General features: G+C 45.0%; 1 protein-coding gene across 2 annotated transcripts in view; it reads right to left on the bottom strand.

The window, feature by feature from the left end:
* Positions 1-9,196: 9,196 nt before the first annotated feature.
* LOC119388129 (hemicentin-2) overlaps positions 9,197-21,677 on the bottom strand; it is a 282,504-nt gene continuing 270,023 nt past the window's right edge. The window contains exons 4-5 of one of the 2 annotated variants that reach the window (XM_037655779.1): positions 19,519-19,812; positions 9,197-10,741 (exon numbers count right to left, since the gene is read on the bottom strand). In XM_037655779.1, the coding sequence (XP_037511707.1) occupies positions 10,620-10,741; positions 19,519-19,812 (416 nt within the window). In that variant the 3' untranslated portion in view covers positions 9,197-10,619. Of the gene's footprint in view, positions 10,742-17,185; positions 19,813-21,677 lie in introns of those variants that run through there. The other variant, XM_037655778.2, reaches the window with a different exon arrangement.

The following is a 21,677-nucleotide window of genomic DNA, read 5'->3' as shown; positions in this document are numbered from 1 at the left end:
CGGTCGGCGTAGCGGTCGACACGGCAAAAGGAAGATAAGCAGCCCGGCGTTTGCCGCGACGTCCCGAAGGCGTTGCCCGTAATTTAGGGAGCTGTGGTCGAAACCTTCCCCAAGCGAGGCGTTAATAATTAACTCGGGGTCACAACGGGCGCGCTGATTAAGGTGCGAGTGCACTGAACGCTTCTCGCCTCGCTAGTGCGTGTGTGTTCGCACTGCTTCAGCTGGGCCAGCCTGTGGTTTTTTCTCGAGGCAAGGAAAACGTTGGCTCCCGAGTTCTCAGAAGCCGACGGTTCATTTTTCTTTTTATTTTATTCTTTGTCCATTCCTTATAAACGCGACCGGCCTTCGGTGGTTTCAGCAATGTCGATGAATTAAGTACCAATCGTGGCACTCCAGGGATTTTTTTTTAGGCAGGGCGATATAGAGAGCTCACGGAGTTAACAGAGTTAACGCCCGCATTGCTCAGCCATGTGGAATAAATTACTAAGAGCGAAGTGGTCAAGCATAGCATTTGTTAACCTCTTGCTCTCTCCGTTTTGCAAGCATACTGCGTGGCTATTGTAATTTTCCAGTACTGTACAGAACACGTTATCTACTTGCCTTCAAAATCATGGAGTAAACTCATGATGTCTTTTGTGTGTAAGAGGCGTTACATAGGTATTTATTCTTAACATATTTATTCAGTTTTACATAGAAGAAATATATTGAGCCTCCCACGCCAGTTTCCAGTGTATCTGAGCTAATAGTGCATATTGTGCGCTCTAAAGTTATTTATTTATTTATTTATTTATTTAGTTTGAATACATAGAAAACACGAAGACACAGAGGAAATAGGGAGGGAACAGGCTGACACCTAAAGGGGCACAACGCCTGCCTGCTCATTTGGGAAAGGGGAAAAATAGAGGAAAGGAAGATAGGGGCACCGAACTCGAAACAAAACGTCCTAACACCGCTATAATGGTTTCACTGAAATGTATAAACAGCCCCGCCACGGTGGTCTAGTGGTTATGGCGCTCGACTGCTGACCCGAAGGTCGCGGGATCGAATCCCGGCCGCGGCGGCTGTATTTTCGATGGAGGCGAAAATGTTTGAGGCCCGTGTACTTAGATTTAGGTGCACGTTAAAGAACCCCAGGTGGTCGAAATTTCCGGAGCCCTCCACTACGGCGTCTCTCATAATCATATCTTGGTTTTGGGACGTTAAACCCCAGATATTATTATTATTAAATGTATAAACCCGACGTTAGTGAAAGAGTACAAGGCTATGCAGCACAATAGAAACCGCCGTTGTTCAACGCAACACTGTACTTACTGCCGTCGGACGTGCAGCCTGAATGGAGCAATATAATTATACATCTCAATTTTCTCATTCTAATGTCATCCTTAATTCTATGTGCGCTTGCATATCTCATTACGAATAACTAACTAGCTCACCAGTATGTTGTACAGTCGCACCCCGCAATAACGAAATCCCTCAACAACGAAATTCACGCGACTACGAAATATTTTCTTGTCCCCGGCGAATGCCCACAGGATTCAATGCATTTCATATTTCTCAACAACGGAACGTCGCTCAACTGCAATCCCGCAATAAAGAAAATTGACGCAACGTTTCCCGCACGTAATGTACTCGCGCAAGGTCAGCGGACTGCAAAATGCGCCTAAATGCCTCTGCTGTACACTTAAATTGCGCAAAAAACTAACCACATTACGCTTGCGTGGGTGCCGCCATCTTTGTTTACAAAATCGGCGTGCTGCCGGAAGTAGTTGCCCGCGCCGGATGCCGTCATGGCCGCCATGTTGTTTAATTTATAGTTTTTTTTTTATGTGCTGTCGCATCGCCATCGGCTTGTTACCGGCACGTGACTACGCTTTGTGTACCTACAGCGATGCATCGCTTACTGTGCGCAGTTCGTGTGGTGCTGCTTTCGCGAAGTGTCGCGTGTGGCAATCTGAACCGCGTGGTTTGTAGCGCGAAGCCCATGACACTGAGGGCCAGGGCGCATGATTCGGACGTTCTTAGCAACACTCGATGATGATGTAGCGATGGACCGCTTGCTGCGCAGCGAAGAAAGATGCATGCGTTTGCTGCATGGCAAAGGCCGACAACCCAAGCTGACAGACTTTTGGCAATAAACGTTCGTTTTTCTGGTCATTTCCTTACTTGTATTGTGTTATTTCGATATAACGAAGCTATCGCAATAACGAAATTTTTCCGTTTCCCGGTCAATTTCGTTATTGCGAGGTTCGACTGTAGTAAACTTCTATGCTTACAGTGTATTATGCCTCTTTCTTTGTTCTTCATTAACATAGAGTGCTTTGTGACTCGTATGTCGCCTCCTGCATAGGCCTGAATAGGCCTACAGTTTTTAGTAAATAAAATAAAATAAAATAAAGTACAATAAAAAACATCTCGCTCGATGCTTGCTGATACCTGAGCGCAATATTCATTTTACATCAGCTTCAAAAGTGCTGCTAGAAAAGGCAAATGCTGACAAAATTTTTCATTGAGAAAATTTAAACTATAACGGTCATAGGCCGTTTAGGAATCACGTCCGAAGGTTTTCTACGTCTCCAATTATGAAAAATAAATACTTCATCCTTTTCTTCTCTACCTTCTCTCTATTTCGCCCCCGTGAACCTCGCTCACTTATCGACATCTTTAGATTTTCGCTGCCTGGGTTTCTGCCTCCTGTATATTCATTTGTATAAAGTAGAACCAGTTTATTTCCAGTTTTCTCATGCCCACACCGCCGGTCGTTGTTGACATAACTTTTTACACAGCAGGCACGAACGACTGAATATTCCAAGGATGGCGACCATAGTCTCGATTCTGTTTGATTTTTGTTTAGTTTGTTTAGAAGCGTATAACGAAAGCCCGGCTTATACGCTACAATTATGGTTTGCACAAGCGGGGGAGGAAAAGTTTCTTTTCCGCACGTAGTAAGCAAACGAATAAACCTTGGGATTCAAGTTTTTCCTCCAAAGTATTCGAAATAGGTTATAAGAGGCTCCATACGCCAAGCCTGCAGTGGAGCCCTACTACCGTCATCTAACTTGTGGGGCACGGAACCGTCATTACCGTTATAGAAGGACAAGATTTCGCGCCGGGTCCATAAAAAGCTGCTGGGAGAAAGGGCAATATCCCCAGAAGGCGTGCCAGTACCCAAATGTAGCGTTGCACCATCACCTCAACTCCAACTTTCTGTCCATGCACCTGGTGCGCGCTCGAGATAGCGGGATCCCGGGAACGCTCCTACGGCCGGCTAGCACGCTTGCCTGGGCGAACGGCAGAAAGAAAGGAAAAGAAATTGCAGTGAAACGAGCAATGCATGTCACAACCTTGTTGCACCCCGCTCTTGTAAAAGTACACAAGTGGGCCCTGGCTCACGTAACAGGTGCACGAAGCTTCGCCGACAGGATCAGCGCTTCTCTGACGACAACAGTACCTAACTACACCCCCCCCCCCCCCCCCGTTTTTTTTTTTACTGCAGGCTTCTCGCTTTCACGCACGTATGCCTCGAGACTGCGTAGAGTGGCGTGCGCTGCAGGCATGTCGTTAGCGCTATCAATATCAGCGAAAGCGGCCCGGCCCGGGTCGTTCGTACCTCCTCATGAAGATATTCTTGCAACAAATGTGGCGGGGCCGGGGCGCAGCCGGTATAATTCTCTTTCATACGTGCACGCAAAACGTGCACCGAGCGCTGATCTTCTTATCCGAGAACCTGTATGAGCTAGGTCTCGCTCGAGTTGTGTTGCGAAAGCGCAGGCTGCGATTAACTTTCCTGGCTCTGAGCTCGCCCGTTTCCACGCGCATTGAAAAACTATACGAGAGAACACAAGCAGTAAATAACCGAAGCGCGTCGATATATTTACACCAACGCCAATATTTTGCTGACTTCGCAACGCACGGAACCGCGTGCCGAGGCTTGCGTGGACACCGGAATACACAGCGACACCGAGCCAACCGTTCGGCATGGCCGCAAGCGAGTCTATGGCGCTCTTATATGCGGTGGTGATGCAATCGCGACGAACGCTGCCGAACGATGTTCCGTTGGGAGGGTGTAGCTAACTGGCCATGGACAGTCGTAATGCGTGCCCACGTCATACCACCGTAAAGACACTCGAGAGCTTAGAGGTTTCACAGGAAAGATACAACGGAATAAATAAATAAATAAATAAATAAATAAATAAATAAATAAATAAATAACATAAGATAACGTCGCAAGCAGCGTGCGGTACTCAAGAACGTAAGGTGTTAAAATTTTTGGGCGGACTTTCGCGCAATGTTTCTTTTATCGTTCTGTGGGTATTGTGAGGTTAGATATATTATTTTTCTTTCGTAGCGCGCCCGTTTGTAAGCGCAACGTGCTCGGAGTGTTTTCGCTGTTTAACCGTCCTCTCCTTCAGGTTAAGCTTACAAATGCAATCTTTTTGTTTTCCTGGTGGTCTTAAATAACGCAGTGAACAACTGTACATCCGTCGCAGAAAAACGCAGAAAGCAAACGCTGTGTTTGATGCATCATTCGCTCTGATTTTAACGCCACTGAGTCAAACACCCATGCTTGCATAAAGGGAATGCACAAGGTCTTGGAATGCATGTGAACCATTGGTACCGGCGTCCACGTGACAGGCAAGCCTGCTCTCGTGACTGCGATGATCGCTCAGCCTGCATAGCGCTGTGAAGAGCGGACATGTGCTCGCAATGATGCAATGCCACGTAGGCAATAGCCGCTCACGACTAAAGAGCGGTGGCGTAAGAACGCTGAACGGCAGCGGGAGTGCCAACGACGGCGGAAACGGGAACAACTAGAGGAACGGGAACGACTACAGGCACGCATAAGTATGCACGCATAAGGATTTTGCCGCTTGTTCGTCTCCACATCTACGTCGCGTCGTTTTCTCAAGCAAAACGAAGAGAGCAAAACGAGAAGAGCAGTAGCATCTAAGACGATGGAAACGAGCGCATTCCTTACGCTGGCTTGGACAATTCCAGTGTGGAGTTTCTGCATGAATGTTTGCATGGGTCTTCCACCCGATTTAATCTTGTAGGTCGCCGTTCTTTCCTATGCACTACCTGGACGTCCTTCGTTGCTTCTAAAGTTAAAGCGCGCTCTACACCTTTCTAAAACGTTAGTGTCTACATTTTTTTTTGCGAGCAGATGACGCTCTATGACAGTGAGAGATAACCCTCAGACGAACAGGTGCCCGAGTGACTCAACCAGAAATCCACCCAATGCGCACGTGCGTGCCATTTTTCTTCGTAGTTCCGCTTGTAGCATGCTCTCATATTACCACTGACTGCACCTGTGAAACTGAGCTGCTTCTCCTATGACGGACACGTTGGGCATAAAGTATTTGCGAAGCACTTTTGCAAATTTCGTGTGTGCTTTCTCTGAAAGTTTACCTGGTACGAGTAGAGACCTGAATAAACAGTACGCTTTTAGGCCAAGGCTCAGAAACGCGTGCTCTTCGAGGGGTCGTCCAAAACTTTGTTTACGCAGGAAAAGTAATCTAGCCTCTTCTCTTACATCAGTTAGTCACTGACAGCTTCGTCGAAGGCCTCAGCTAGGCCAATGTTACTGTGACTCACCATCTTGACAGACTTGCTTGGCTGTTCTTGAGCTCCTGTAACGCCCGATGCTTCTGCACGCTTGACACCGACGTTATTTTATCGCAGCTTCACAATTATTTCCGCTGGTCTAGTGCTATTGCCACCTTCCTCGTCTCTAGTTGCGACGTTCGTCGATAGATAAAGCAGCAAGACGGTGATTAACTGTGAAACTGTTTATTGAGCGTTAACCAGGCTTCGTTTTATTGGCCGCTGGGACGGTGTTATGGTTCCTAAAGAGAATTGCGTGATGTACGAGATTCGACGTCTTTGAAAGTTGGCGGCAGCCTGCAAGACTGCCGAAATATAATGTCGCTTAACTGTTGTATGTAACGAGCGTGGCATTCACGAATGCCTTTTTTCTTTCTAAATTGAAATGGCTAACAACCTGTTTGCGACGGCCCTAGAGTATCGCTTACGACGCAGTTTTTCACAGGTTTTAGTCCCGTTCCGACGGCGGCAGTGGCTATGCATTGTAGCTACAAGCGCGTCGAGCCCGATTTAACACAATCAAATTATTACACGTGAGTGTCTCTTCAATTATCATTCGCGCACTGCGTACAGTTACCACCAAGTCGGTAAATCAGTGTATTTTGGAGATCCAAGAAGGCGTCAAGGAGTTTTGTAGGCTACGGCGTAATATTTGTTATGATTTTTATTTTAAAAAAGTAACGATTATTTATTTATTTATTTATTTATTTATTTATTTATTTATTTATTTATTTATTTATTTATTTATTACAAATACATACAACGCCTGAGCCGGGCATTATAGTAGGTGGTTAATTACACACGTAAAATTGTAATAATAAAATGTCACAAATGAGCCGTATCAAAAATATGATGTTGCTTAGCAGAAGAGACATGCTATGTTACACGCTCTTGTAAGCAAAACTGATATTAGGAACAGTCGGTATTGGTGCATTAAATAACTCCAGCATGGCCGAAAGACAGCGAGACAGCCGAAGAGAAGACAAAGAGCATTGACTCACAACGTAAGGTTGCGCTGTAGTTGTGAACATTATAACAGTGAACAGTGAACATTATAAACAGATTTTACGAAAAATGAAGTTCTGTGAATTCAACACTCGTTACGTTGGCGGCGAACTTAAGCGGGTTCTGGATAACACCCAATTTTTTTCAGCAAAAATTTTCATGGCGCCGCCTTTACTTCTCATCGTCCGATGTCATCAGAGCATCACTGGTCATCATGATTATGAGAACCAGCCAGCTGAGCACAGCCTGAACGGCGGCCATCCACTATGGAACACCAAGTGTTCCTGGGAACTACTTTTTATGCAACTCCTTTTATCAGCTAACTACACTTTAAGCACACACATCACTCCTCTGTAACGTCATTAAGGGTGCACCCACGCACTGTGTTTCTCACAGAATCGGTCATCCGCTTATCGGCACCTGACAATACGCCGGGTGCGATGAAAGTGCTAAATCCCCCGCACTTGTTGATGGTGAAGATAATGGCGTTAGCGCCACTCCGATGCCTTCTATCCCGGAATAAAATGCACAATAAAGGAACATCACTAGAACAGAATAAAGAAAATCACGTTTGGGGCTCTCGAACTGTTAACGTGATTTTCTCAGCACGCCAGGAGCTGCAAATGTGTCACATCTTCCACTCTACGACCCCTATTTTTGTAGCCTTACCTCCTTTACTGTAGGTTCTCCGTGGTTGTTTTGTTATGCAGCGAAGAAAACTCGCTACATACTGTATCTCAAGTTTTTCTTGATGTTGCACAATGTGTTCTCATTGAGCGCCTATTTCATGCATATTTGAGCCATTCCGGTTTGCCATAGGTTCATCATCATCATCATCCGCCTGACTACGACCACTGCAGGGCGAAGGCCTCTCCGATGTTCCGCCAATCAACCCGGTTCTATGCTTTCTGCTTCCACGTTATCCCCGCAAACTTCTGAATCTCATCTGCCCACCTAACTTTCTGTCTCCCCCTCGCGCGTTTGCCTTCTCTTGGAATCCAGTCTGTTGCTCGTAATGACCAGTGGTTATCTTGCCTTCGCTCTATAGGTGCCCTGCCCATGCCTTCTTCTTGATTTTGACTAAGATGTCCTCAACACCCGTTTGTTCCGTGACCAAGGCTACTCTCTTAAGGTTACACCTATCATTTTCCTTTCCATGGCTCGCTGCGTCGTCCTCACTTTAAGTTCTGGACCCTGTTTGTAAGTCTCCTGGTTTCTGCTCCGTAGGTAAGTGCCGGTAACATGCAGCTTTTACATACCTTTCTCTTGAGGTATAGTGGTAAACTAACATTCATGATTTGGGAATGCCTGCCAAATGCGGTCTACCCTATTCTCATTCTTCTGGTTACAGTTAAAACTCGATTGAACTTAACCCGATTTTGAGAAGTTCAGGATCTTACGAAGAAATTTCAATTCCCCGGCAAATAGCCATAGGGTTCAGTGTTGCCATCAACCCGTATTAACGACCTAATTTGGCCACCAAACCCGATGTAACGATGTTTTTCCTGAAAGATTTGAGTGAAAAAGCGGTGATTTCCTTCTAATTTTCACAGAGACGGGTTTCCCTGCAAGTGTGCGCTCTAAAGCTATCGTGTTAAAACATCTAGGTGCCATAACTACGGCCCTAGCCTTGCTTTGACGAGGCTGCACGCCAAGCCAATGCACGAAACAACGGATTCAGCAGCCGGTAGCGTTCTTACGTACCGGATGGTGCTAGAGGTGGCAGTGTTTATTTTGGTTTTTCATGGTTTATGCGAAGGACAACACCGCTCATCGCCACCCATCCAGCTTTCTAGGCCTGCTGATGCAGTCCCCGCATACGTTCTCCGCGTCATCGCATATCGCTAGACGGTCATAACTCCACGTGGCCATCCACCTGGCCTGCATCGCCCTGACATGGTGTCCCCTATGTCTGGGCCGCCCTCGGGCCGCCCTCGCGTACTTTTCAGACGCGCAGGAATGCGTTGCCGACATAAATAATGCCGTCGTAGATTCCGGGTTCCTCTGCATTAAAATTTTAGATTTAGGAGGACTAAAAATTCCTCCCCGATTTTACAAAATTCCCAATTTAACGAAAAAGTTCGAGCGACCCCATCACTTCGTTAAATCAAGTTTCAACTGCACTTTAGTCTCATGATTTTGCTCTGCGGTCACTACCTGTCCTGACTCCTAAGTAGACGTATTCTTTTACCACTTCCAGTGCCTCGCTGCCTTTTCGCAAGGTAGCGAGGTTAAGCTGAGCTTAGCCTATGGTTAAGCTCAGCTTAATATGCAGATCCAGTGATTACATAAATATTCTCGCTGGTCTGCACGAACTTATTACAGACTCGTTCGTTTCTTTCTTGAAGACTTAGTTTGTCATTCCCGGCCAGAGCAGTGCTTGGTGTTATACAGCGTATGGTAAAGCGGCACCATCTTGCTTTAGTGGATGTTTGGGATGATGGCATCTTATCATCAAAAGCAGGGTAAGTTGACCAATCTCACTGGTGTCCTGTAGTATATGTGTATTTCGGCACAGAAGTCTGGACGCCAGGATTCTGCCGAGCAGGAATACCATAGCGCATGTGACTTGGAAGAAAGACACGCTACAAACAAACAACTTTACACTTTAATGGTCAACCCGCGATATCCTTTACAACCACTGTTACAGGAAGCAGCAGTTAAAATCCAATACTTACAAAAACTCACTCTGTTTCTAAAATTTCAAGGAAAAAAACAGCTGAAGGAGATTCGCAGACGCCTGTGACCAAATCGTGCGACTTGGTTGTGCCTGCTGCGACATTGTCCAACTAGAAGAAACCGAGTGTGCGCACGATGAAGGGCACTATTTCAAAATAAGCCGGTTTCTGGTGGTCCTGAACCTAGCGATGAAACAGCAGTGTGATCTAGAACGTAGGTAACGTTGATGTATGTGAGTAGAGGCCTAAATAAAGCAATGTAATTAAACGAGTGTAATTTTCCGCTTTATATCTTGTGCCATTGAGCACCGGTGCACGTTATTGAGCCAGGAACCTGTGCTGTGCGTACAATGCATGCTTCTACGCTCCCGGTACACCGCGACACTAAACATTTTCTTCCCTTTTCCTTTACACGGTCCAAAGATATTCAGTTTTTTTTTCTTGATTTAGACATTAAGTGCGCCACGCCTGCTCGCACACTCCAGTGGAGATAACACGATTCTCAGGACATCGTCGTTTTGTTTATGGGTCATTACCTTTTCGTACATTGTATACACTTGCGGCGCCACGTTCAACGATATGACGACTCAAACAGGGTCACATAACTCTCGTCTGTTTCGTCGTTGTTCATGGAGGCCACGTGGAGAACAGTAGCTGTATCAGGTGGGCACTGCATGTTCTTAGTTCGCAACACTGCCCGAGGCATCGTCTCCATGTCGACGTGCTTCGTCCACTCCGCGTGCTCTCACCGTCGTCTCAAGTCTCAACATCAAGAGACCGAAAAACACTAAACAACGCCGCGCTGACTTCTTTTTTTTTTGTTTTTTTTCTTTCCACCCGAGAGAGAATCGAGGTGTATCACCCGCGACAAAGCACAAAGTCTGATGAAAGAAAGACGAAATAAATTAGAAAAAAATGTCCGCTGAGTCGGTGAAACTCGTCGGGGTGATTGCTTCTCCCGTAACAACAACGCGCGTATGTGTGAGAGCGGGTAGCCCCACGAGCGGTGTCTGCAGCTCGGTGTATTGTACGGACGTGGCTCGAAGTGTCAAGTATAGTGAGTGCTCTAGCTCGAAAACAAGTGCTCCGTAGCCCTTATCACTCCCATCGCGAGGCAAACCGTTCACTCGACTCGACCCCTTTAGTCTCTTGTAGGCGCCGCACTCGTCACCACTGGGGGGCCGCCGCCACGAGAACACCGCTGCTCGACGCCTCTCCGCGGCTGTGATGTCTCTCCGGGTGTGCGTCGTCTCTCCCGTCACGCACGACACGGCGTCGAGCGCCGTTTTAGTTTGTCACAACGTCCGGCTCGTCTGGGTGGCGGCCTGTCGCTCGTCACCGGCGCCTCGAGCACACCTGGAGACACAATGCCACGGCGAACAGCGTGAACGGCGCCGACCGGGCGCACATGGCCGCCGACGGGTGCTTGCCGTGCTGCATGGCCGCAGGGTTCTCGCCTGCGAACGTGGATAACAACAGTTATTTTTGGGAGCTTACGTCCCAAAACCACGATATCGTTATGAGGGACGCCGTAGTGGAGAGCTCCGGAAATTTCTATACCCCCTGGGGTTCTTTAACGTGCACTTAGATCTAAGCCCACGGGCCTCTAGCATTTCGCCTCCGTCGAAAATGCGGCCGCCGCGGCCGGGATTCGATCCCGCGACCTTCGGGTCAGCAGTCGCGCAGCATGACCACTATCCCACCGTGGCGGGTTCATCTCATTTTATAGGGACAGTAAAGTGGAACAACGAATCAAGTTACACGGGTAAATTATTCTTCAAGACCTCTACTGACGCTAATTTAACCACCATAGGTTTAGTAATAAAAGAGATAATGGCGGTCAAAGATTCGTGTTTGAATTCGTGCTGAAATCTCTGGAAGGGAATTCTGCGTCGCGTCAGAGACCACAATTTTTTTTTAAGCGTTTTGGCCACATTGGCTCATGGAAATCTGAAACTTGGTACTTTAAGCCTCAGGTCCGCTCAGAGGACAATGACTTTCATTTTTACCGATTAAAATCTGTCTAGGCTCTTGTAGACGCCGTCAAAATCTGTGACGTCACAGCCAGCTGGTATGGGAACTGCAAGGAGGCGTCGCCACCTGCACTTTTTTTGCGCGTTTTTTCGATAACCAAGCGTGTTTTTTGCTTACCAAGCACAAGATTTGTGCTTCTAGACTTGTGAAAGGGTAATTCCCTAATCATCAAAAAATACTTTTCCTCTTCAGAGTGCCATTACGGAAGCTATAGCCCTAGAAATAAAAGCTTTGCAATAGAGGCAGCGCTTAATCCAGTACTCGATTCTAGGCGGCACAAATATATTTTACGTTTATTCTTGTATGTGACGTTTCTTCCCTCTGTATCGGTTTTTTTCTTCATGCTCTTGTGGAAATAAGAGCTGATTGGTTTCATTCATATATTACCTCTGCAGCTATGGGCCGACTTTAGCTTTTTTTCGGTTAGTGATATTGCGATTTTGACTAAATCATAATTAGCTTTACTAAAATGAACACTTTCGTTCCGAGCTAAGCTTATAGCAAACTTCTTGACACTGGGAATGTTTAGCTTAAATAATTTGTTAGATTATGTACACAAGCTCGCTAACTCATGATTCTGCATTTCTTCAAAGTACTACAGAACTTATTCAGTCATATATTTTGTACAAGGCCAGTGATAAAAATAAAATCCACCTAAATAAAATAAAAGAAGAAATGTATCCCCTGCCGCAACTGGGGCCACTGCAGGTCAGTGTACATAAATCTAGTGCACTGTTACGAACGCAATTTCCAACAATCAAAAAAAAAGAAAGAAAAGAAGAAGGTTGAAGCTCTAGGAGCGCGTATTCGTCCTTTTGATGCAAAAAATACACAAACACACAAAATAGCCCGATGTTTCCGAGGGATAAACTTTGCGCAAGAAATGAACACAGCAGAACAAGTCATCATGGAAAGCAAACAAATCTTTCTGTGTTTACTATGCTGCGCTGGTCTATATATTAGACAAGGACCTGGAAAAATGAGAAAGGTCGGCAAGTAAGAAAGTCTGTCGCGACGCTGCAATGCGCTATATTCTGCTGCCTCACGCAAGACTCCGAAGACTCGGAGTATAGGCTTAGAGGGCAGAGAGGCATATAGTTACTGGCTTTCTAGTCAAGACCGGACCACTGTGTTGTATGCTTAGCGAACAGGTATTATCTGTGTGCACTGATACTACACTAAGTATTATAGCTGCCCAAAAAACTCAATGCAGAGAAAAAGTAAGCGCGAACGTAAACACTTTCCCAACGTCAACTAACTAGCTGCGTGCACTGTAGTAACAGAGTCTATCCTTTAGCCGCTTCAGTGGGATGAGATTCCGAGGGATAGTTCCTCGGTGGTATTACGCTGCATCTTATGGTAGCTGTATTAGCTTGTCCTGGAGTCCACACATCCTTCCCTCCGAAAATTTTCAATTTTGCATGTGTATATACACGAACGCAAACGCACGCACGAACATACACAATATACAATTGAACCCCCCCCCCCCCCCCGAAATTTCTGGCTACGCCACTGTTAGCTTAAGCTTCGCTTGAGTCAAACAAAACCCGATACTTCCGCTGTATATTTCCGCGTACCTTCAGCTTTCTTGATAGTTGCAGTTGTGTGCAGTACTGCCTGTTGCTTGCAAATGTCTTTAAGACACAGCAAACAGCGATGCTTTGCAGCGTTTGCAGCATAGGCAAACTTGCAACGATAAGCGTTACTTTTATTGACGGTTGGTATTTTGGGCCCAAGGAATCTGTAATTATGAAGCAGCTACACATATCGATTATGGTCAGCATATATGGAGTGCCGTTTCTCGTCAAGTAGGGGAGTTAGGTACCGCGTTATTCGCATAAGATCACGCTCTAAGCTACATGAACTAAACATTAAAAAAATCTTCCCATTTGAGGGTTAACGTGGCGCAGAAATTTCTGCTCTACCCATATCTCATAACTAAATTATGCTTACGATAAAGAAAAGCGCCACCTGGCGCGCTCACTATCAGACTTCTCAATTATGGTTTAGACGGGCAACAGTGAAGATAACTTTTGAAGCTGCAAAATTTATGATTTCATAACTGAAACTGAGCTCTTTAAAAGCTCCGAATGAAACTTACAGGCTAGCCTTCTTATCAATGCGCTTTGTCATTATCTTTTTTTCAAAATACCGAAACATTGTTTCATAGCCGTGCTGCGTTCCAGAACGTACCTTCAGCATATCGTATAAAAGTATCCTTAAATACGATATCCTTTTATTGATCTATGCTGTTCCTTCAGGAAATACAAGGGCACAATAAATTTACTTCTTTACAATACTACCAATCTCTACTGAGACCATATCAGGTGGGCACTGTCTACAGATACTATGAATGCTCATCATGTTAACCATATTTACGCATATACTCCAATTACAATGCTTACGCCTCTCATAAAAATTCTACCCTCGACATACCTCATACGTCACTTTCAGCCTTTTGAGATTGCAGTGTGCGCGTCTCAGGCTTATAATTATCAAGATTTCGTCTTTGCTTTTCGGCACAGCATGCGAACTGTGCCGTACATCAATGTAAAAAAAGCATCATGTTAAAGCTGCGATGCAAACAGAAGGTGTTGCACAAGGCCAAACTACACACAGGATGTAAATAAAACCAGATGTATGCATCGTCATTGCTTGCCTATCATTTAATTACCTGTCCCTTCGAGTTTTCGGCTGTCTGAATGCGTTCTTATATGTGCGTTCAACCTGCATATTCTTTTTACTTAAGGGCTTACGAGGGGCACAGAAATGAGATCATTTTAAATTTCTTACCTATGCCAGCACCGCAGTGGATTGCACGAGAAATTTATGATGAATAGCATTCGGAAAAGTGAAAATAAAATAAAACAAAATGCAGACGGTGTTGCATATTCTCGACATAAGAGTATATCGATTTACGTTCAGTGTATCCAATCCGGCAACTTATTGTTTCTTTCAATATTGCACCATGGCGTGCTTTCTACGATATAAGAAAATACTTGGCTCGAAAACGCTTCATACTCGCGGGAGCTTCTCAGTCATCGCAGTACTTCGAAATCTTCGGTTTGAGGCTACCTATTCGCAACTGTATCCCGATGAGATTTTTCTTCTGATTTAAATACAGCAGAACCCCACTGTTAAGTTCCTCACTAGTGCGTTTTCCCGGCTGTTACGTCGTTTTCCGCCGGTCCTGACATAGCTCCCATAGGATACAATGTATTGGGAACCCCGTTGCTACGCCGCAACTGCGTGACCATTCCCGCATGATACGTCCCGAAGTGCGTTCCGAGGCGGCCGAGCGACCATGGAAGAGAGCGGCCATGTTGACTTTTCACACAGCTTGACCTGGCTTGACCAGGCCAAGGTGCATGAATCACGCAAGCGACACGCATAACGTAGTTGCCGCGAACAAATGTATAGCCTTCGAGATTCGTATTGCACAGATGGCGGGTATGACGTAATTTGTTTTAAACTTGTTCTTTGCACTCGCGAAAGTAAGGCCTTCGAGATTAGCGTTTGTATCCGCCGTCGCATTGGCGTGGACTCATCGTCGTTATTTGTAGGAGGAACCGCGCGGTTCGCGGTCGGACTCGTCGCGCATCAGCGGGCTTCTGCTGTATTGCTTTACGGCAACACTGTTGCTTCCTCTACGCTGGAATACTGCAGTCACAACTACAGCGCCTATAAGTCGTGTACTTAGAACAAAATATTTCTTCAATATATTCAGCTAAAAGAAACTGTGCTGGCCTTTAATTTCTTACCTTGAATGATTTTAGAGTTCCTTCTTTTTTCGCAGCTTACCTAGTCTGAATTGGCCACTAGCAGGCGGCACTGTTCTTAGGTGCGTTTATTTTATTAAACAATCTAAACAATCCAATTATTAAAATGCAGGCTACCAGTAAATATCGACACGAGTCATGTGATTTTGCTCATTATTGTAGTCGAAATAGAGAAATAAATGTAGTTATACACCATAAATGTAAAAGCTTCATAAATGATGGCCTCCCATTTTCACGTCATATTAACATTAATAAAAATTGATATCAAACATGAAATAAAATCACTGAGAGGGCAAATCTATGACGAAGCAAGGTATGAAAGTAAACACAATCCACATACAAACATTTATTTTTATCTGCCTTTATTTTGATCAAGCAATCTTTATGACGTTTCGTGTTCAACAAATGTGCAATATATACACTTCAGTGTGTTTTTCGAAACATTTTGTATATTCGGGGACACAATTGGTCCATTTGTAATGCCCAGGTGGTAACGTCCTCAAAGATTTGGAACGCATTCGATCCTAAAAGTCTGTATCCTTTTTGTTTGTGTTTGAGCGAGATGACACATATTGAACTCTTGTAACAAGTTGCATTATAACTTAGCATAAATATAACAAAACCGAAACTTACTTTTTGGTCGGGATGCATCAGAACACAATGTGCTGGTTCATAAGCAGCGTTGAACGAAAGATAATGGCTGAACAAAAGAACTAAGGAGTTAACAGCGTTTCAATCGCTTCGTACATGGGCGAAAAAGAAAAAAAAACATGCACATTTATTCTTCTTTCACTTGTGAATAGAGAAAAAAAAACTAATGGCTATATACTATATATGAACTGGGGAACAGTCGTTTGCTGATACCGCATTGCGTTGTGTGCTGCTGCTGCTGTTCATGAAGTAAGGCTCCATTTGTATATTTATTCTCTCCTTGATGTTGAACTTAATTTCTCTTCCAAAATTCATTTGAAAGTGAGCACTTGTTAAATGTACTGCACGAACTCTTCTTTCAACATTCCTTAACGCAAAATGTTTTCCTTATTTCACTCGCAAATGAGGAGCAACCGGTGCATCTAAAACACGTCAACACCTAATTTCCCTTGTCCTAGTTTTGGAAAAGGCATTCTTTCGCTAGAGCAACCTTCGGAAGTGCTCCCATTCTAGTGCAATATTTCTGTCGTGTACCGCTTGTATACGCATAGAGTGAAAACAAAGTTCTTGCACGTGCCGAGGAACTATGTAAACAATGAATACGCAAACGTCACGTTCACGACAGACTTGACTGCCTCTTAAAAAAGGCGGAACCGTAAGAGCGACAAGTTATATCCAAGCGGGCAAAGTTGTAACGATAAAAAATGCACGACTGTGATAAAACTTGTTGGCTAAATTAGCCATTCTTCATGTTTCTTTTTTTTTTTCCAGCCGCATGCCGTTTTCTATCCTCGCTGCTTTTCTCGCCTGCGCGAGACGGCGACGTTCGCGCTCGCGCCGGCATGCACGCTCTCCCTTGTTTTTGCGAAATATGTCAACATCGTTAGAGCGTGGCAGCAACCGACCATCGCAGCGGCACGAAGACCCGGAGCCGAGAGAGAAGCCGGGGCAAAATTAACGACAAAAGGAGCGGCACACATTCGCGCAATTTGCCGCTCGTGCCTCTGCGCGCGCTACACTTTGTTTTTTATGTAGACACTGCGCAAACAACGGCCACGGACTGCGACAAAGGCTTACATAAAATGAACTTCACGAATTCATAACATGAAGTTTTGGCGCGCGTGGAGAGTTCTAATCAATGGAGAGCGCCGTATTGATCCATCATTGTCAACGCAGCACTGTGGCGTCGCCCTGCTCCGAATTCGTCAGGGGTCATTAGTGGAAGGGCGCCCCGGAGGCAAGCTTATGAGCGAGTGTCGCCGCCGCCGCTGTCGAGTTGAGGCCCCCACAGCAGGCCAGAAAAGCCTTTCGGTTCCTGATCTCTGCGCTCGTTCCTTTCGCTGCTGGTTTTGCATTCTCCTGCCATTCTCTGTGCGAGGGGAAAAAAGGGTTACGCTCTGAAATGACGTGCTCTCAGCGCACTCGGAACTTCTCGGAAACGACAAATGAGCTCCGAAGCAGGAACTGTCCTGATGGCCGTTGTCAACTGTGTCGCAGACAGTATCTCTCTCCCTCTCTTTCTCTCCCTGATCCCACAGGAACAACTTTTTGATGTCAGTTGAGCCAGAAAAGAACGAGTTTATTGATACAAAACAAGATGCACACAGATCATTCTCACAGTGTGTTCATTGAACAGATCCAAAACATAAGAAAGAACGTGCTGGCACGAAAATAATTATTTATGCGATCAATCACATGCAAGCAACGTAAACAAATAAGAAAAAAAAAGAGACACTTGCCGAACACAAGACTCATAATGAAACCTGCAGCACAAAAGCCAGAATCCTAAACAAAACAAGGACAGAATATGGTACGACAAACAATAGTAGCTTCATGCAAATTAATACAAAAAACAACACCCAACAGGCATTCAACGAGACCAATGTGAAATTGCAAAGCAGTGTTTGGCACTGTGACGTTGAACACTCATTGCTAAATTGAAACTGAAACGGAGAATAATAAACATGGGCAGTTATGTATTGACCGCATCCTGCCCACGTCGGTGTATTATCTGTATACTTATACTGTCGTGGTTACTGACATCTCCAAAGCGCCATGAAGAAGACTATGCTGATGTGTCGATAGCATGGCATGCACAAAGTGCCAGCCAGGATGGCATTAGCGAAAAATTGCAGTACAGCCAACATATACACAACACACCATGCAAAACTCGTAAAAAGTTACCAAGAAATACTTACTATGGCCATATAAAATTCTGACGCTTATTTTTTAAAGAGGTTGTTTGCAGAGCGTTCTATGCTTCAATGTAAAAAATCCTCTCCATGAATTTAATTCCAACAAACGCAGCGCAACACTCCAGTTGTAGTAAAGATATGGAGAATACATAAGTAAGCAAGGATCTCAACGTTGGCCCCGCTTTGCATGCGCACAAACATGCATTTTAATGATTCTTCATGGATTTTTCATACATTTTAAGCATCAATTCTCACGCGGCTTTAGACTTACGTAAAAAAATTGTTTCATCCTACTACTTTCAGCCAAGACTTTTGTAAGTTAGCTGTATTCAGTGCTGTAGGACTGCACACTATTCAAACTACTTCTTTTGATTTCACTGTCTTACTTTAAATGACCGTTTTGCTGTAAGTGCGTGCTACGGAGAATGGCAAAAACTTGCATATTGTGCTAAATTATTATCTTGGACAAATAGCCGAGAGTCTCACACCGTCTGGTTAAATTCCCTGGCTGTCTTTTCAGCCTTCTCCCCCTCTCTCTTCGCTATCATCTGCCACGGCTGCAACTACGAAAATAAAAGATATTTTGTTCGGGTGATTAAACCGCTATGTTCTAATTATATATCTTCAAGAGAACTATTTCACTGCTGAACGTTTAATACGGCCCACAGCTATCTCCAATTTTTCTATTTAGCAAGGATTCCCCTAAAGAACAAATATTTATCGGTACCTTTGCTGCAAAAGTGCCTTCACCATGAGTACAAGATATTATTCACTAAAGTGGTTGCTTGGGCGAGTTGGTACGACATATTGGAGGGAAACGGCGCGAAAGACGAAAGACCAGGTATATAAGACTGCGCAGGTATATAATGCGTGGTTTGACGAATAAGCTTTTGTTGTAAGTCAGCGCTGTTGTATGTGTCCTTCTCTGCCTGGTCTTTCGTATTTCGCGCTGTTTCCCTCCAATATTATTCGCATTACTATAAAACAGAATTACACAAAATATCGTTGATTTACCTTCTTTATAGGACTACCTAATATTTCGAACACAACACCCTTTTCTTATCTAATTTTCTATTGCTTTTCTATTGTTTAGACCTCGCATAAGTAAGGCAGCTGATATACGCAACTTACAAAAACTCTCCACAGCAGAAAATTCAGCAATGATCCCGCAACAATCTCCTTAGGTCGCAGCTCTTCTCATAATAACCATTTTTGGAACCGCATGAACAAAATATGCAATTCAATGGATTTGAACAGATTACAAAATTTAGGGTAACACACAGGAAAGAACCTGCTATTCCAAATTCTAGCCATGGTAGCCGTTGTGCGCCAGCAAAACTTTTCCGTGAGTATCCATAATACCGTTTGATGGATGCTAGGTAGTAAAATAACCAACGGAAGACGTCAGGAACCGTCCCACTTTCTTGAAAAACTCGCATACATCCCATTCAGGTTCAGGAGATGTTTCATTACGCCTGGTTGTGTTCCGAGGAACACCAGCGACTGTGGAGGATTCGCTCTCTTCTCCGTGCTCTTGCGAAACGACCCGGGTGACGAGCGACGCCGGTTTCTCACCGTTCAACACGTGGACGACGATGCTAGCAGGCTCGGCGTTCGATGGCACGCACGAGTAGTTTCCGGAGTCGTGGGGCTGCGCGTTGGCAATCAGCAGGCGGCTTTGCGTTCGCGGCGACTTCTCCGTCTGCACCGAGACTCCGTGCTGGATGTCGTAGTTGATGACGCGCGCGTCGTGGTACCAGAATACGTAGTCGGGAGGCACCGGGCTCTCCATCACCTCGCAGGTCAGGTTCAAGGTGCTACCGCTGTTCAGGTAGAGTGTCGGGCCGCCGGCGATGTTCGCCTTGCTCACTGCGTAGACGTTGCAGAACACAGAAAATAGTTAAAGGCAATTTAGTGGTACATGCGATATAAATGCCGTAGCGTTACGGAGTAATATCTTACATAGAGGTCATTTCTGAAGGGAATTTGGCATCACTACTCGAGAAATACGTCGATACTGACCACTACGATGGCTAAAATTTATAGAACTTCTTGAAATTTTGAATTATAGAACTTTTTTGCTCCACGGCTATGTCTCAACAAATTGTGACCGCTTGGGTGCTTCACGAAAGAAACGCTTCAGGCCCGTCACGTCGGTTTAGCTTACCTGGACAAAGCGTTATTAATCGCAACAGAGGAGAAGATAATGCGGCTATCATTTAGCAAAGTCACAAAACTTTATTCCTTCTAGAGTACAAGATAACTGCTAAAATTGCAAACCCGCTGGCATAATGCCTAGCGACGCTTAGCTGCGACGGGAGAAGAAACGTCTGCGTTAACTTGTGCGGAGTAAATCTTTATGGCCGATCGCAGGTGTTCATCTGTCATCCTCGACCGGAGAGCTCACTTGTTCATTGGGACAAAAAATATGGGACGAAGACAGTCATGTGCGAGCCGGGCCGCTAGCGAAAGGACCGCGGGCTGCGTGTTTGAGACCCCTGATCTACGATATTTAAGAAGGGGGTGCACGCTTTTTGATTCTCTAAAGGCGGTGTAGTGCATGGAGTTGAAATAGAATGGCGACTGCGATAACACCGTCAAAGCCATTCTATCACAAAATAATGTTAAGAATAAATTGGTTCTTAATTTCCAAGCAAATGCTTTTTTAACGGTACGACAGGGGTGTCTCTCCGTACAAAATATAACGACGCAATTCCTTAAATTTATCAGCAAAATTTCGCTGAACGTTGCAAAGTTTCAGTCACCATGTATTGTGAAGGCAACGTGACAGGGCCATTGCAAATTCGTGTCCTATTTATTATAAGCATGTAGGGTAAACCGCATTATTTTCAGCATACAAAATATTGGACAATTATCGTAGTACATTAGAGTATACAGGACAGCACTTTATTGTGTCCTTGTTTCTACGAAGGTCCTCGTTGTGAGGTGCGCTCTTGCCAAGAGACAGAGAGAGAAAGGAAAGACAGGGAGGTTAACCAGAGGAAGCTTCCGGTTTGCTTTCTTGTACTTGGGAAGGGGAAAGGGGATGTAAATGTCTAGCTTGCACTACTAACACTCGAGCTGTAGATTATACACCCCTTTTATGCGTTCTGAGGCGGCAGGAATGTTTGGACAATCGAGCGGCTGTCGCTGCATATGACAGCATAAGCGATCTAGAACCAAATCCGCGAGGCGTTTCTTTTCGTAAGCGATGTTTCCCATAGGCCGGCTGCTTTCGTTCATAAAGTATCCCGCATCACAATCGGCTGGCGCTTATTCTTATGCGAAGCGCTATAGCGCAGGAATGTTTGTAAATACGACTCCAAATCGTCAGAGGAAGAGTTGTGGTGCTTATATTGTGTGCTTTGTGACTGGAAATGAAAATATTTACTCGTGTAACGACGGCGGGTACGCTAAACACCGAAACGGCATCGGTGGGACATAGGAGACAAGAATTTGGCAAGGCTAATAGCTTCATGGAAACGATGTGAGGCAAATGCGCATAAAAACTGAACGAGCTAGGCCCTCACGCTCGTGTACAAAGTAACACAAAAAAGTCAATATATGCGCATCAATAGGACGCGATGTAAGCGCTTAGGTAAACGAGAGTGCAACGTGTGAAACAGACAGAGCCAATGTATACATATACAGTCGAGCATGGTGGTGACTATCGACCACAGTATAAGCTGCTACCGCATATACGAACAGCTGATTGTGTCTGTATATAGAGAAGT

The sequence above is a fragment of the Rhipicephalus sanguineus genome, chromosome 3, assembly GCF_013339695.2.
Source record: "Rhipicephalus sanguineus isolate Rsan-2018 chromosome 3, BIME_Rsan_1.4, whole genome shotgun sequence".
NCBI classification, from domain to species: domain Eukaryota; kingdom Metazoa; phylum Arthropoda; class Arachnida; order Ixodida; family Ixodidae; genus Rhipicephalus; species Rhipicephalus sanguineus.
The sequence above is the reverse complement of the archived record's forward strand: the minus strand, read 5'-3'. Positions and strand labels throughout refer to the sequence as shown.